Source organism: Rhincodon typus, chromosome 10 (assembly GCF_021869965.1).
Source record: "Rhincodon typus isolate 14 chromosome 10, sRhiTyp1.1, whole genome shotgun sequence".
NCBI classification, from domain to species: domain Eukaryota; kingdom Metazoa; phylum Chordata; class Chondrichthyes; order Orectolobiformes; family Rhincodontidae; genus Rhincodon; species Rhincodon typus.
This window is the reverse complement of record NC_063341.1, coordinates 68316653-68332741: the sequence shown is the minus strand read 5'-3', so window position 1 is coordinate 68332741 and position 16089 is coordinate 68316653. Positions and strand designations below refer to the sequence as shown.

Sequence of the window (16089 nt, the reverse complement as noted above, 5' to 3'; positions counted from 1 at the left end):
AAGGGTCCAGACCCGAAACGTCAGCTTTCCTACTCCTCTGATGCTGCTTGGCCTGCTGTGTTCATCCAGCTCTACACCTTGTTATCTCAGATTCTCCAGCATCGGCAGTTCCTACTATCTCTGATATAATTCACCCTGCTGTTTGAAAGGGAGAAGCTGGAATCAGATGTAACAGTATTACAATTGAGTAAAGGTAACTACAAAGACATGAGGGAGGAGCTGGCCAGAAGGGGACCCTAGCAGGGAAAACGGTGGATTAGCAATGGCAGGAGTTTCTGGGGATAATTCAGAAGGCACAGCAGAAATTTATCCCAAGGAAGAAGAACGTACGAAGCGAAGGATGAGGAAACCATGGCTGACAAGTGAAGTCAGGGAAAGCATAGAAAGCAAAAGAAAAAATGTACAATGTGGTGAAGTTTAGTGGGAAGCAAGGGGAATGGGAAGCATTTAAAAAACTGAGGACAACTAAAAAAATAAGTCGGGAAAAGATGAAATATGAGGGTAAGCTAGCTAGTAATATAAAAGAAGATTGCAAGAGGTTTTTTTAGATATATACATAAGGCCAGAGAGAGGCAAGACTGGACATCGGACCACGTTAAATGAGACTAGAGAAGTAATAATGGGGAACAAAGAAATGGCAGAGGAACATAATGGGTATTTTACATCAGTCTTCACAGTGGAAGACACCAGTGGATACCAGAACTTCAAGAAAGTCAGGGGACAGAGGTGAACGTAGTGGCCATCACTAAGAAAAAGATATTGGGGAAACTGAAGGGCCTGAAGGTGGATAAATCACCTGGACAAGACAGACTATGCCTCAGAGTTCTGAAGGAGATACCTGAGGGAATTATAGAGGCATTGGTGATGATCTTTCAGGAATCTTTGAATCAAGGAGGGTCCCAGAGGCCTGGAAAATGGCTAATGTAACATGCCTGTTTAAGAAGGGAGGGAGGCACAAGACAGGAAAATGTAGACCAGTTAGCCTGATCTCCGTTGGTGGTAAGAATAAAGAGTCCATTATTGAGGATGAGTTTACAGAGCACTTAGACAGTGCATTGGGCTGAAACAGTACAGCTTCATCAAGGGGACGTCATGCCTGACAAATCTGTTAGAATTCTTTGAGGAGGTAATGAGCAAGTTAGACAAAGGAGAGCCAATGGATGCAATCTATTTGGGTTTCTAGAAAGCCTTTGACAAGGTGCCATAAAGGAGCCTGCTAAATAAGATAAAAGACCCCTTGGTGGTAGGGACAAGTTATTGGCATGGATTGGTTGACTGGCAGAAGGCAGAGAGTAGGGGTAAAGGGCTCTTTTTCAGGATGGTAGTCGGTGATTAGTGGAATTCAGCACAGTTAAGTGTTGGAACCGCAATTATTCACGTTTTACATGAATGATCTGGATGAAGGAACTGAGGGCATTGTGACTAGGTTTGTAGGTTACACAGAGATAGGTGGAGGGACAGGAAATGTTGAGGAGGCAGGGAGGTTGCAGTAGGACTTGGACAGGCAAGGAGAATGGACAAAGAAGTGGCAGATGGAATACAAGGTGGCAAAGTGTGAGGTTATGCATTCCTGTAGGAAGAATAGAGGCATGGAATATTTTCAAAATGGGGAAACACTTGGGAAATCTGAAGCACAAAGGGATTTGGGACACCTTATTCAGGAATCTCTTAAGGTTAACATGCAGGTTAAGTTGGCAGTTAGGAAGGCAAATGCAATGTTAGCATTCATTTCAAGAGGGCTAGAATCTAACAGCAAGCATGTAGTGCTGAGGCTGTATAAAGTTGTGGTCAAACTGCATTTGGAATATTGTGAGCAGTCTTGGGCACAATATTGAAGGAAGGATGTGCTAGCATTGGAGGGGGCTCAGAGGAGGTTTATAAGAATAATTCCGCGGATGAAGGGCTTGTTATTAGAAGAGCGGTTGAGGACTCTGGATCTGTACTTGATGGAGTTTAGAAGACTGAGGAGGGGATTCTGATTGAAACTTACAGAACACTGACAGGCCTGGATAGACAGGACGTGGAGAAGATGTTTCCACTAATAGAAGAGACTAGGACCTGAGGGCACAGCCTCAGACTGAAGGAGTGACCCTTTAGACTGAGATGAGGAGGAACTTCTTCACCTAGAGGATGGTTAATCTGAGTAACTCATTGCTGCAGAAAGCTGTGGAGGCCACATCATTGAGGCATAGAGTCATACAGCACAGAAACAGACCCTTTGGTTCGACTAGTCCATGGTGACCAAGTTTCCCAAACTAAACTAGTGCCAGGAATCAAGGGTTGCAGGGAGAAGGCAGGAGAATCAAGTTCTGAAACATTTCAGCACAATCAATGGGCTGAATGGCCTAATTCCGCTCTTATAATGAAATCTCTGCTCTGACACACTCCTCCCACTGACTCCAATGGGAATTCATACGTTACCAGCTTTGGAAGTAGAAACCTGGTATTACTAGACCCACGGAAATGATCACATTGAGACAGCAAAATTACAAGAGAAAAAGATTAAAGAACATAATTAAATTGCTGAAGATTGCCTTGAAAGAGGGTGGGAGATTTAATGAACATGCGACAAGTAGTTAAAATGAAGCATGACACATCCATAACTTGAACATCATTCCATTGACCCAGACATAACAAGGGTATTTTTCCTAAATTGGTAGCTCTTCGATAGAAGGAAACAGTGTCCATGGGGGAATCCAAGGCAGAGGTGGCATCTATCTGCTCATCTTTGTTAGTAGCCAAAAGATATGTCATTGTAGAGGCTCTGATGGAACACACAATATACAAATCTATAATTGGAGATATGATGTGATGGTCTTTAATTCTTCATGGTCAATTTCTTGCTGTCTATTAATAGAAACGTCAGGTAAAATCCACCAACAGCCAATCATTTAATTGGTGACTGCTTCACTTCCACTGTATCCAAAGAGGTGAACTGACTTTGAACCTTTCAGTTACATCTATGGCAGGACATTTGTGATGGGAGTCATGGCGTGATAGTGAATGAATCGGTCTTAGGAAGAAACCTGGAGAAGCGTGGGCCCCTATGTCATCGGTTTCCCAAATCTAGCCACTGTTCCCAGGATTGGTCTAAGTTTGAAAGTACTCTAATCTGCACAACAGATTCAGGTCTCGGTCGGGTGGTGTTTTTTGCAATTCACATTGTATATTAAAGATTTAGATGAGGAAAGTACATGTCACATCTCCGAGGTTTCAGTCAACACAAAGCTGGATGGAAAGGTACACTGTGAGGAGGATGTAAAGAGGCTACTGAGTGATTTAGGCAAGTTAAATAAATGGGCAAATACAGTACAGCTGCAGTATAATGTGGTTAAATGTGAGGTTATCCACTTTGGTTGCAAAAAACAGGCAAGCAGCATATTATCTGAATGGCGATAGATTGGGAAAGGGGGAGGTGCACTGAGACCTGGGTGTCCTTGTTCACTAGTCACTGGAACTAAGTATGCAGGTACAACAAATGGTGAAGGTGGTATGTTGGCCTTTATAGCAAGAGGATTCACATACAGGAGTAGTGATGTCTTGCTGCAATTTAAGACTGTGGCTAGAGTATTGTGTGTAGTTTTGGTCTCCTTATTGGAGGAAGGATCTTCTACCTACTGAGGATGTGCAAAGGAAGTTTACCAGGCTGATTCCTGGGATGGCAGGACGATGTACAGGGAGAGACTGGATTAGTTAGGATGTTGTTCAAGGGAGTTTTAAAAGAATGAGGGTGAATCTGATGGAAACCTATAAAATTCTAAGACCGTGTAGATGCGATAAGGATGTTCTCACAATCTAAGGATAAGCGCTAGGTAGGACAGAGATGAAGTGTAATTTCTTAAGAACACAGGAACAGGAATAGGCTATTCAGTTCCCTTGGGTCCATATCCTTAGATTCTCCCAGTCCCAAGAAGTACATCTACACCTTTCTTGCAAGTCTTCAATGTTTTGGCCTCAACAGTTTTCTATGACAGCGAATTTCATACCACTCTCTGTGAATGGAATGTTGGCATTTAAACCTGGAAGACTGGAGTATAAGGATGCAGAGGTTACACTGCAGTTATACAAAATCCTGGTTGGACCCCACTTGGAGTACTGTCAGCAGACCTTAAGAAGGATATATTGGCCTTGAAAGGAGTGCAATATAGTTTTAGAAGAATGATACCTAGACTTAAATGGTTAAGTAATGAAGAGAGATTATACAAATTAGGTCTGTTTTCCCTAGAATTTAGAAGTTTAAGGTGTGATCTGATCAAAGTCGTCAAGCGAATAACAGGAAAAGATATGATATTTAAAGATAAACTATTTCCGCTGGTTGGGGATTCTAGAGCTAGGAGGCATTGTCTGAATTAGGGCCAGGCTGTACAGGAGAGATGTTAGGAAGCACAAAGTTTGGTAGATGTTTGGAACTCTCTTCCACAAACATCATCAGATACTGAGTCAGTTGTTAATTTAAAATCTGAGATAGTTAGATTTTTGTAAAGGGGAAAGGGCCGAGTGCAGGTATACAGAGTCAGGCCACAGATCAGACATGATCTCATCAAAGGGTGGAACAGGCTAATGGGACTGAATGGCCTACTCCTGTTATTTTTCATCAAAGTTGGAGGTTAGAAAGGTATGGATGAGGATTTCAGGGACAGATGAGCTGAAGCAAGAGAGGTATCCAATGAAGCTCCAGAGATAGAAATGGCTGGGGTGTAGCAAAAACATGATTGTAAGCTCAGCATAGTCAAATATTGTATCGAGATCCAGCAAAGCCTGGTTGAATCTCAAACAATTGCCAGGGAGAGGTAGTAGCTAAGGAATAGAGGGGATTGAAGCAAATGGCTTTAGTCTTCCAAATATTTAAAAAGGGAATGGTTTCTTTTGATTTTTCCAAGCCTTGGGTGTGATACAAGCAGAAAAATGAAGTTACTGATGAACAAAATTTTGTTTAAAATAGGATACAGCACCAAGCAGATGATACACGTCTGTTCACTGTATGCATTAAATTTAATATTGTACAAGGTATTGTGGTAATCCAGAGGTGTGGACTAATGGTCTGGAGAATGGGGTTTCAGATACCACTATGAAGCTCGTTACAAAATGCCAGTGGTTCACTGGTGTGTTTTGGGGGAGAGAGTCTGGCTGTTTTGCCAAGTCTACTTTATACATAACCAGCAGTTAACCACAATCTTGGTTAATTCCTGATTGGTGACTGCAGTAATCTACCAAGAATTCGCAGTAATTCAGAGATGACAAATGCTGGTCTTGCCAGAACTTCACTTTGCATTAATTAGTAATTGTTGGTTGGTTCGCCGAGCTGACTGGTTTTCATGCAAATGTTTCACCTCCCTTCTAAATGACATTATTAGTGCTGTGTAGCCTCCGTTGAAGCGCTGTTGTTCTGTCCTGCTCTGAATTTATATGGCCCAGTCTGTCATGGTGGGCAGTCTTGTTTCCAGTTTTGTACCATAGTGGAATATAGATGGGGTCTATTTCAACATGTTTGTTAATTGCATCGGTGGTTGAAAACCAGATCTCTAGGAATTCTCGTGTTTGTCTTTGTCTTGCTTGTCCTACTACTTTAACTTTGTCCCAGTCAAGTTGATGTCTTCTTTGTTGTAGTGTATTGAAACGAGGGAAAGTTGGTCATGCTGTTTTGTTGCAAGTTGGTGTTCATGTATTCTAGTGGCAAGCTTCCTGACGGCTGTCATATGTAGTGTTTCTCGCAGTTGCTGCGTTTTATTTTATATATCACATTTGTCCTGCTCTTTGTGGGTATGGGGTCTTTTGTCTTTGAGAGTAACTGGCAAAATGTGGCTGTTGGTTTGTGTGCTATCCTTATTTCAAGAGGTCGCAGGAGTCTTGTAGTCAGTTCTGATGTGTTTCTAACATAGGGTAGGGTGGCCATAGGGGTGGTCTCGGTGTTGTTTGTTTGCCAGGCATTGGCAGACAAAGCTGTTAGGATAACCACTGTTTGCAAAGACTCTGTATAGATGTTCCTCTTTGTTTTTGTGCAGCTCCGGGGTGTTGCAGTGAGGTATCGTTTGTTTAAACAAAGTCTTGACACAGCTCTGTTTGTGGACGCTGGGGTGGTTGCTGTTGTAATTCAGGATTTGGTCTGTGTGCGTAGTCTTTCTGTATTCGCTGTTAAGAAATTCACCACTGTTCGTTTGTTCCACCATTACGTTTAGAATTACAACGGTAACCACCCCAGTATCCACAAACAGAGCTGTGTCAAGACTCTGTTTAAACAAACGATAACTCACTGCAACACCCCGGAGCAAAGAGGAACATCTATACAGAGTCTTTGCAAACAATGTTTAACCTAACAGCTTTGTCCGCCAATGCCTGGCAAACAAACAACACCGAGACCACCACTATGGCCATCCCACCCTATGTTAGAAACACATCAGGACTGACTACAAGACTCCTGCGACCTCTTAGAATAAGGATAGCACACAAACCAACAGCCACATTTCACCAGTTACTCTCAAAGATGAAAGACCCCATACCCACAATGAGCAGGGCAAATGTGATATATAAAATAAAATGCAGCAACTGCAAGAAACACTACACAGGACAGACGGGCAGGAAACTCGCCACCAGGATATATGAACACCAACTTGCAGCAAAACAGCACAATCAATTCTCCCTCGTTTCAATACACTTCAACATAGAAGGACATCAATTTGACTGGGACAAAGTTACAGTACTAAGACAAGCAAGACAAAGACAAGCACAAGCATTCCTGGAGGTCTGGTTTTCAACCACTGACGCAATTAACAAACATGTTGAAATAGACCCCATCTACATTCCACTATGGTACAAAACCAGAAACAAGACTGCCCACCACGACAGACTGGGCCATATAAATTCAGAGTGGGACAGAACAACAGCGCTTCAACAGAGGCTACACAGCACTGACGATGTCACCTAGAAGGGAGACGAATCGTTGGCATGAAAACCAGTCAGCTCGGCGAACCAACCAACAACTCCAACCACAACCCGAGCTATCGTCATTAAAACATTAATTTGTAATGATTTTTAAAAATCTAATGATAGCATAAAGTACCATTACACAGCTCAGCACTATCGAGTGGAAAATGGGGTTAGGTAAAAAGAATCATGTGAAGAACTTACAAATCCTCTTGTGTACTGGTTCAACATGAAGTTTTCACCCACTGCAGCGTTAGCCAAGGCTTCCGTTATATAGGGAGGAGGCGGTATGTCTGGGAATCCCTGACCAAGATTAACCACCCCTGGTGCAGCAGCCAACTTAGTCAATTCAACCCTGAAAAAAAAGGAACAAAAACAAAGTTGCTGGAAAAGCTCAGCAGGTCTGGCAGCATCTGTGAAGGAGAAAACAGAGTTAACGTTTTGGGTCCGGTGACCCTCCCTCAGAACTGATGGTGGCTGGGAAAACATCAGTTTATATGCAGAAAATAGGGAGGAGGGTGGGGTAGGGAGTAAATGATACGATAGAGCCCAAAGAGAGAGAAAGACAGTTGGACAGACAAATGAGTTGCTAACGATCAGGCTGGGAGGGTGTTGTTAAAAAGGTAAAAAAAGAAATGCTTTAACGAACCAAGTTATTGGTGGAACATCTACTCATTGGACCTGCAGTACAGAAAGCCAGGTTAGGACAGGTTCAAGTGCAAATTCTGCATCGGACCCAAAACAGGTGAATGCATGGGTGGCGCAGTAATGATAAGGTCAATGGACTGGGACTACAGCACCGAAGACCAATGTCTTGGAGACATGGGTTTGAATCCTACCATGGTAGGTGGTGAATTTGGAATTAATGCAAAAATAAAACTGGAATAAAGAGAAAGTTACCTCAATGGTGACCATCATAGAGGAAATCATCTAGCTCACTAAAGTCCTTTCGGAAATCTGCCATCCTTACCTTGTCTGGTCTACATATGATTCCAGATCCACAACAATGTGGTTAATGCCTAACTGTTCTCTGGGCAGTTAGGGATGTCAACTCAGCCAGCAATACCCACAATAGAATAAAGGATAATAAACAGGAGTATGTCGGGCCTTTCTACCATGCACTCAATGTAGACTATTACTTACTTTCAAGCATAAAAGAAGCAAGTCTACTGAGTACTTATTTAGAAATCAAAGTAAATGGAACTTGACAGTGTACCAAGACAGTTACATTGTACTGAAATAGTAATCACGAGGCTTAGACTAATGATCTGAAAACTGAGTTCAAGTTCCAGCATGTCAGCATTGGGATTTTAAATTTAATTAATTAAGTTAATAAATTAAAAACCTACAGCTCAATCTTCTGTTCCTGGAGGTGACGAGCTTGGAGCTGGGAAGGGTACTTAATTAGGCAGGATGGTGCCATAACAAAAACACCAAACAATGTTCTAGATTAAAAGGCCAATAGGCAACGTTGGTCAGGAGTTCCCAGCATAGCCAGTCACTGGCACAGTCTGTATATTGTGCAGGGGCTTGGCCACATCTACTTGGGAAGCTCACATTCAGGAGACATTTCCCAGAACAGCTAGGGAGCAGGCAGTGGTCAGTCTGATAAAGCCCTTATATGCTGTCAGGGGATTCATGTACTGTCAGTCAGGGAGCTTCAACGACAGTGGTCAGGGGTCTAGTCACTCGTGTCTTGGGGCTGCTCAAAGTTGGTCAGAGAGATCTGGTGCAAATAAGATTCTGGGTCCACTCTTCGTTCAGGGTGCAAGGAGGTGCCTATAGGGGCAACAGTGATGGAACATCACTGCTAAATAAAAAAGGGCAGGGAGTCAAGGCTACAGAGAAACAGAGGCACCTGTAGAGAATCACAGAATCCCTACAGTGAAGAAGAAGGCCATTTGACCCATCAAAGAGCATCCCACCCAGACCCAACCTCCTACCCTATCCCTATAACCCTGCATTTCCCATGGCTAATCCAAGTAGCCTACATAAATCTGGACATTTCAGCATGGCCAATCCCCCTAACCTGCACATCTTTGGACTGTGAGAGGAAATCAAAGCACCCAAAGGAAACCCACACAGACATGGGGAGAACATGCTAACTCCACACAGTCACCCAAGGGTGGAATTGGACACAGGTCCCCGGCACAGTGAGGCCGCAGTGTTAACCACCGAGCCACGTAGGGACAAGGACAGTGGTGGTGGTGGGAACTCAAGGTGAATGGGGTGTGCAGAGGCCACGGCTTCAGGAGGCCATAAAAACAGAAGTTGCTGGAAAATCTCAGCAGGTCTGGCAACACCTGTGAGGAAAAAATCAGAGTTAACGTTTTGGGTCCGGTGACCCTTCCTCAGAACCTGGTGGCAGCTGGGAAAACGTCAGATTATATGCAGAAGATAGGGAGGGGGCAGGGAGTAAACAATAGGTGGGGATAGAACCCGAAGTGAGAGAAGAGCCGTCGGATAGACAAAGGAGTGGATAACGATCTGGCTAGGAGGGTGAATAGCTGTTACTGGGACTGTTCGTGACTAACAACAGGGGGTGTATAATGACAGGCTAAGTGATAACAAGGCCTGGTGTGTGGGGTAGGGGACTGGGACATGGAAGAGTTTAGGCCCTAAAGTTATTGAGCTCGATTTTGAGTCCAGGGGGGTGCTGCAGGATCCCGAAGCGGAAAATGAGGTGTTGTTCCTCCAGCTTGCGCTGAGCTTTGCAGCAAGCCAGAGACGGAGATGTTGGCCAGGGAGCAGGGTGGTGCGTTAAAGTGGAAGGCAGCTGGAAGCTCAGGGTCTTTTTTGTGAGCAGAATGTATATATTCTGAGAGGCGGTCACCCAGTCCATGCTTCGTTTACCCCAATGTAGAGGAGACCACGTGGTGAGCAGGGTTGTGGGCGGTTCTGGGGATTGGGGAGGATAATGGAGATTCCTACCATCACTTTCTGTTCAGTAAATGCACAGTACTACCAGAAAATGGTCAATTCCTGGGTGGGTGGAGTTACTGTCACTTTGATGAGCAAAAACTTGGGTTCCAAGTGGTCAGGACACTAGGATGCTGAAGGAATAAATATTGTATATAAAGCAGCCATTTGCAAAGCCCAGCTATGTCTATGCCGCAATCAGATCATCGCTGATTCGTGTAGCGTCAGAGTGAAGGTATTTCAGGGTCCGACGCTAGTCAAAGGCAATTTGCTACATGCTATAACTGGCTGAACATTAAACATGGGCACATCAATGACTTTGCAGTTAGCAGCAATGATGTTACTAAATGCTAATGCTGGCCAAAGGGGATCAATTATTTGTGCAACCTCCAAGTGTATTGGGTGAACTGCACATTGCCTCTTTATCATCTCTTTTCCATATGTTACAATGGTCTTACTGAATGCACGGAGAAGTTGGACGTTTGATGTAGGTCTGGGGTAGGAAGGGTGTCAGAGTGGTGCAGATAACCCCCTTTTCGATGATATTAGGCGGTCAACCAGCTGGCGTGGCTTTGTCACCAAGTTGTTACACTGACTGAGGCGGTGTGTGATGGATGGTATAGATATATCCTTCGTTATCAGGGTGCAGCAAGTCTCTCTCTGTGTGGAGAAGCATGCCCAGCCCTCATTTGCAGGGTGCGCCACCAATGACTCCACTGAGATCCAAGAACTGTTTTTGTGTTCTCAAACTGGGTCATTTCCACCAAGAGTCTCGACTCTTGTCATTAGTGGGATATAGTTCACTGTGGCTGTCTTCCTTTGAAAGTGAAGGTGGATACAGGAGGATCATGATCAACGGCAAGTCTAGGAACAGCAGCAAGCCCCCACAGAGAACAAGGAGCACCCAGCCCAGGGGAAGGTCACTGCCACGGAGTTTCTCAAGAGGCATGGGTTCACAGGAGGCCCAGACTCCATTTCCTGGCCACAAGCAAGACATAGTGTTGATGTGGGATCTGTATGTCCCAGCACATTCTGCCAGATACTGCAACAAGACTTAAGGTCTGTAGAAATGGGAGACCATTCTCCCCTCTGAATGTACTTGCTGTTCTGAATGTCAATGTGATTCGCTCCTTCCAGGGAGCAACAAATGACCCTGTTTGGGATCTCGCAGTTGTACTCCCACAATGCATCAAGCCAGAGAATGATGTCAACTATGCAAGATCACACCAGTTCACTTCAGTCCCCTGTGATGAGGTCAGTGCTGTAACCCAGGCAGCAGATTCCAGGAACATAGCTGTGCTTCCCCCAGGCTTTCAACTGTACACATGTGGTACTGAAGAGGCCATATCACAACACTGAGAATTCATCACAGGACAGTGTTTCATTTGGTCAATGTTCAGGTGATCACTGTTATATGAAGGTGTGTGCCTACCAGCCTGGCAGCTGCCAAGATTCATATGTCCTGCAACACTCTGGTGTCCCTGGCATATTTGAGGATCTCGGTGCCTTACAAGGCTGGTCACCAGGAGAAAAGTGCAACCATGCCTCATGACACCATTGTAAAATCTCCTGATTAATGTGGAGCACTGATACAATGCCACCCAGTACCTCAACAAAAGTCATGGTGGAGTTCTGTGGTTCCTCTGTGTGAACCAGTCTGGAAGTTGGGCGTTTGATGTAGGTCCAGGGTAGGAAGGGTGCCCTCTAGTATAGTCTGGACAGAGTGTACCAAATCGTTATGGTGTGCGGTACTCTACAATTGGGAAAGGCAACAAGACAATGTGCTGAATGCTGAGGGACTAAGAGAGCAGCAGCAGTCATCAGAGGTGGATGAGGACGTGGGACGAGGAAGCTGTCCTTGTCGATGACAGAGCTCAGCTATGAGGGGTGCTACACACCAGACAGGGCCTGATAGACAGCGCCTTCCAATGGATGAGAGCCAGCTGCTGCAGACCATCATGGACTGGGAAATAGTCATTGGTGGTGATGCCGAAATTTGTATTTTTGGGACAAACTTTAGCCTCTATTGATTCTGTTTGTGTTTGCTTTTGCTGTTTGCAAATAAAAGCTCATGTTTGGAACTGTCTGGTTGTTTGCCCGTACGTAATGTTCATCTACTGGGCAATGACAAGCTGCGAATGTGGAGTGGGCATCGGGGACAGGGTAGCGGTGACGTAGAGAGTGTTCACACAGGATGTAGCTACAAACAGGTACCGTCTGTGGCCTGGTGAGTAGAGTGAGAGACAGACTGGAGATATATGTGTGAGGGTGTGTCAGCCAAGCTAGTTGTGTGTTGTGTGAGGCGTGGCTTTGTGCTCGCTGTGGCATTATGCTGCTGGTGAGAGGCAACACTGGATTGCCAATGCTCATTGAGATGCTCAGGAGCCTTTCAAAGATGGCACGCGTGCAATGGATGCAGATCTTATGCCGCGCTTCTCCTTTCAAACTGAACATGAAATTCTATCATAAAAACAAACTACTGCAGATGCTGGAAGTCAGAAATGAAAAGAGAAAATATTCAGGAGGTCTGGCAACATTTTTGGAGAAAGAAAAGTTAACTCTGTTTCTCTTTCCAGATCTGCTGTGTTTTTGTCCATTCATTCGCAGGACGATGGAGTCACTGTCTAGGCCAGTGTGTATTGTAATAAATACCAGAAGTGCTGGAGAAACTCAGCAGAGCATTGATGGAGACAGAAGCAGAGTTAACGTTTCAAGTCTGGAATGACTCTTCTTCAGAACGTCTTCAGCCATTCTTAATGAACAGAGCACTTAGGTGGGTTAGTCATGGTAAATACCCTATGCAGGGTTATGGAGGTCAGGGGGATGCTCTATGGATGTTCGATGCAGACTTGATGGGCTGAATAGCCTCTTTCTACACTTGTGGGATTCTAGGGAAGTGCATCACCATTCCTTCATTGTCATAGGATCAAAATTCTGGAAATCTCTTATAGCATTTTGGATGTGCCTACACCCCAAGGACATTATAAAAATTGCTCATGTGATGTGGGTGTCACTGTCTGGGCTAGCATTTATTACCCATTTGCTCTTGTTCCAAATGGCTTGCCAGGCCAATTCAGAGTAAACCACATTGCTGTGGGTCTGGAGTCACATTTAGGCCAGACAATTTCCTTCCATAAAGGGCATTAGTGAACCAGATGGCCTTTCCCAACAATTGACTGTGTTTTCACAATCACTATTAAACCAGCTTCCAATTCTGGATTTTAAATTATACCATCTGCCACAGTGGGATTTGAACCCACATCCACCAGAACATTACCTGGGGTTCTGGATTATTAATCCAGTGACATTACCAGTACACCACTATCCCCCATGCAGTGGTTTAAGAAAGCAGCTTACCATCATTAGGGATCATCAAAAAAACTGCTAGCCTAGGCTATGATAGCCATATCTCATGAATGGATGTAAAAATTAATGGTGTCCGAGTCTCTACTTCAATTTGAAATAACACTATTACCAGAAAACTGAGTTTAGTAAATGAGCAGCCATGGTGATTATAAGAATCACACAGTTTTTTAAAAAATTCTTTCATGGGGTGTGGTGCCATTGGCAAGGTCAGCATTTCTTGCCCATTCCTAATGAATTGAGCAGCATGTTAGATCACTTCAGAGGATAGTTAAGAATCAACTGCATTGCTGTGAGTCCGTGCTTACACATATGCCCAGTAAGGAAGGCAGATTTTCTTTCCTGACATATATTAGCGAATTTACTTACTCATTCATGAGATACAGGCTCTCTGGCTGAGCAACCATTCTACTGCCCATCCCAAGCTGTCTTTCAGAAGGTGATGGTGAGCTGCCTTCTTGAACTGCTGCAGTCTATTTGATATAGGTACAACCATGTACATACAATCTACAACATGTCGGGCAGCACGGTGGCTCAGTGGTTAGCGGTGCTACCTCACAGCTCCAGGAGCCCTGGTTCACTTCCACCTTCTGGCAACTTTCTGTGCGGAGTTTGCATGTTTCCATCTTGCAACCACCCCTACCCCCAACCAATACCTGCATGGGTTTCCTCTGAGTGTTCTGGTTTTTCTCCAATTGTCTAAAGAGGTATACGTTATGTGGATTGGCCATACTACATTGTTCCAGGGATATACAGGCTAGGTAGATTCGCCATGGGAAATGTGGCGTTATGGGGATGGGGTGAGTCTGGATGGGACGCTCTTTGGAGGGCCAGTGTGAACTCGATGGCCAAATGGCCTGCTTCTGCACTGTAGGGATCCAATGATGCTATGATTCTAACCAGAACCCTATTAGGAAGGGAATTCCAGGATTATAACCTAGTGACAATGAAGGAACGTGATACATTTCCAAGGTGAGTGGCTTGAGCGAGATCTTGTGGGTGGTGGTGTTTACATATATCTACTACCCTTGTCCTGCTAGATGGAAGTGAACGAAGGTTTGGAAATATATGTGTCTTTATCATCTCATGGCCCCATTTCTCAGACTGGTTTCTAATTGCACAAATTCCAGTAGTGATCATGTTGGGATTCAAACTCATATTTCCAGGACATTTGCCTGGCCCTCTGGATTATTTATTCATTGAGATTTACCACACATATGCCTGACATTTCCCGAGAGGTTGAAATGAATAAATTCATTTGGTGGCAAGGCTACATCAACACAGGTACATGATAGGTGAGCCAAAAGGCCTGTTGTTACGCAGTACAATCCAATGTGGTCACACACCTAACTAGGCTACAATCCAACAAACATTACAGGATCTGTGTTCAGTCGGTTTACAGCCGGGCAAAGACAACCCTCATTAGTAGTGAAGACTTGTAAAACAGAATGCTATTTTGTTCTTGCTCAAATTTTAAATGTTACTACTTACCACATATTCTTATCCAGGCCTTCAATCCTTTTTGCATTCTTGTGTCTGAATAAATTCATCTACAAAATTGAAACAAGTGGGTCATTTAGTTCATTTTTATGTAATGCTTAGATCTTAACAAAACAACATTAGGTTCAATCAACTAAAATACAAGTAGAAGTTCCATTGTGTACACTTTAAAAGTTTATAGGCGCACCTAGACGCAAAAGGCAGCTTTTCCACCAACCGAAATTAACTTGTATTCCTGTTCTAACCCGAGTCTGAATTATCCTCTCTTCTCCCTCTCCTCGTTTGACCACAACAGATTTTAATTGTTTCTCAGGGATATGTTTATCAATTTAGTCATAATAACTGTTTACACACTGAGATCATTAAAGATCCAGTCAGAGAGGTTTTCTCGAGATTTTGTGTGAATAAAAAAATAGCCTTATAGCTTTATTATACTGAAACCAATTGAAATAACACTGATATTTACAAAATAGGAGCAAGAATAGGCCATTCAGCCCTTCAAGCCTGCTCTGCCATTCAATACAATCATGGCTGATTATCCAACTCAATACCCTGTTCCTGCTTTCTCCCCCGACCCGTTGATCCCTTTAGCCCCAAGAACTATAGCTAACTCCTTCTTGAAAACATTCAATGCTTTGGTCTCAAACCTTTTCTGCAGCAGTAAAATAAATAATAAATATTGTAAATTAGTAATAATCAGTAATAAAATAATAAGTAAAATATTAAAATACTCTGCCTTTTGCACAGACATGAAGTTTTCACACACACAAACACAGATTACAAAGTGGGGTAAGGTTAAATTGGTTAAATTAGAGTCCAAGGAAAGTAGGGTAGGAGGATACAGTCTCATTTAGGCATTCAGCTGCTCTTAGGCTCAATTCGATGATGTCAGTGCCACTGAGTTAAAGATATCGCTGACAGCGTTGGTTGCTTTTCCAGATATGGTAACACTGAATTTGTTTTAGAAATCTCATTAAGAAATAAACGGTATCCCCGGCTGATGGAGTCACGTTCGGAGTTTGCCAGGTAGTTGGAGAGACGGAGAGAGGGAGGCAAGAGGTATCCCCCTTAGGTCTGCTCCCTCACCTTCTCATCTGCTTATCCTCAGGTCTGTTTAAGCCGTACAAAATGTTGTCATGTGACCATCCTTTTCCAACTACCAACAGGATCCAAATAAACATTACAAAGATGGCTTGATCAGCTCATGTCATTTTTTTCCTCTTTTTACTTTCTTTTCCTCTACCCAAAAGTGCTATTACGCACAACCGAGCAACCTTCCACCAAAATCACTGTGATTTTTGTCGCTTTTTTTTAAAACTAATAACCACCACCAGTAAAAAACCCATTTGGCCAACTGAATATTTACAAGCTGAACCTGTTATGGTC

At 43.7% G+C, this 16089-nt stretch overlaps 1 protein-coding gene across 7 annotated transcripts in view; it reads right to left on the bottom strand.

Annotated features, from left to right (window-relative positions):
• The window catches only part of LOC109936984 (kynurenine--oxoglutarate transaminase 3), a 75889-nt gene that overhangs the window by 35260 nt on the left and 24540 nt on the right, over positions 1 to 16089 (bottom strand). For all 7 annotated transcript variants that reach the window (XM_048601948.1, XM_048601945.1, XM_048601946.1 and 4 more), the window contains 2 exons: positions 14695 to 14753; positions 7126 to 7276 (listed from right to left, as the gene is read on the bottom strand). In XM_048601948.1, the coding sequence (XP_048457905.1) occupies positions 7126 to 7276; positions 14695 to 14753 (210 nt within the window). The remainder of the gene's footprint in view (positions 1 to 7125; positions 7277 to 14694; positions 14754 to 16089) is intronic.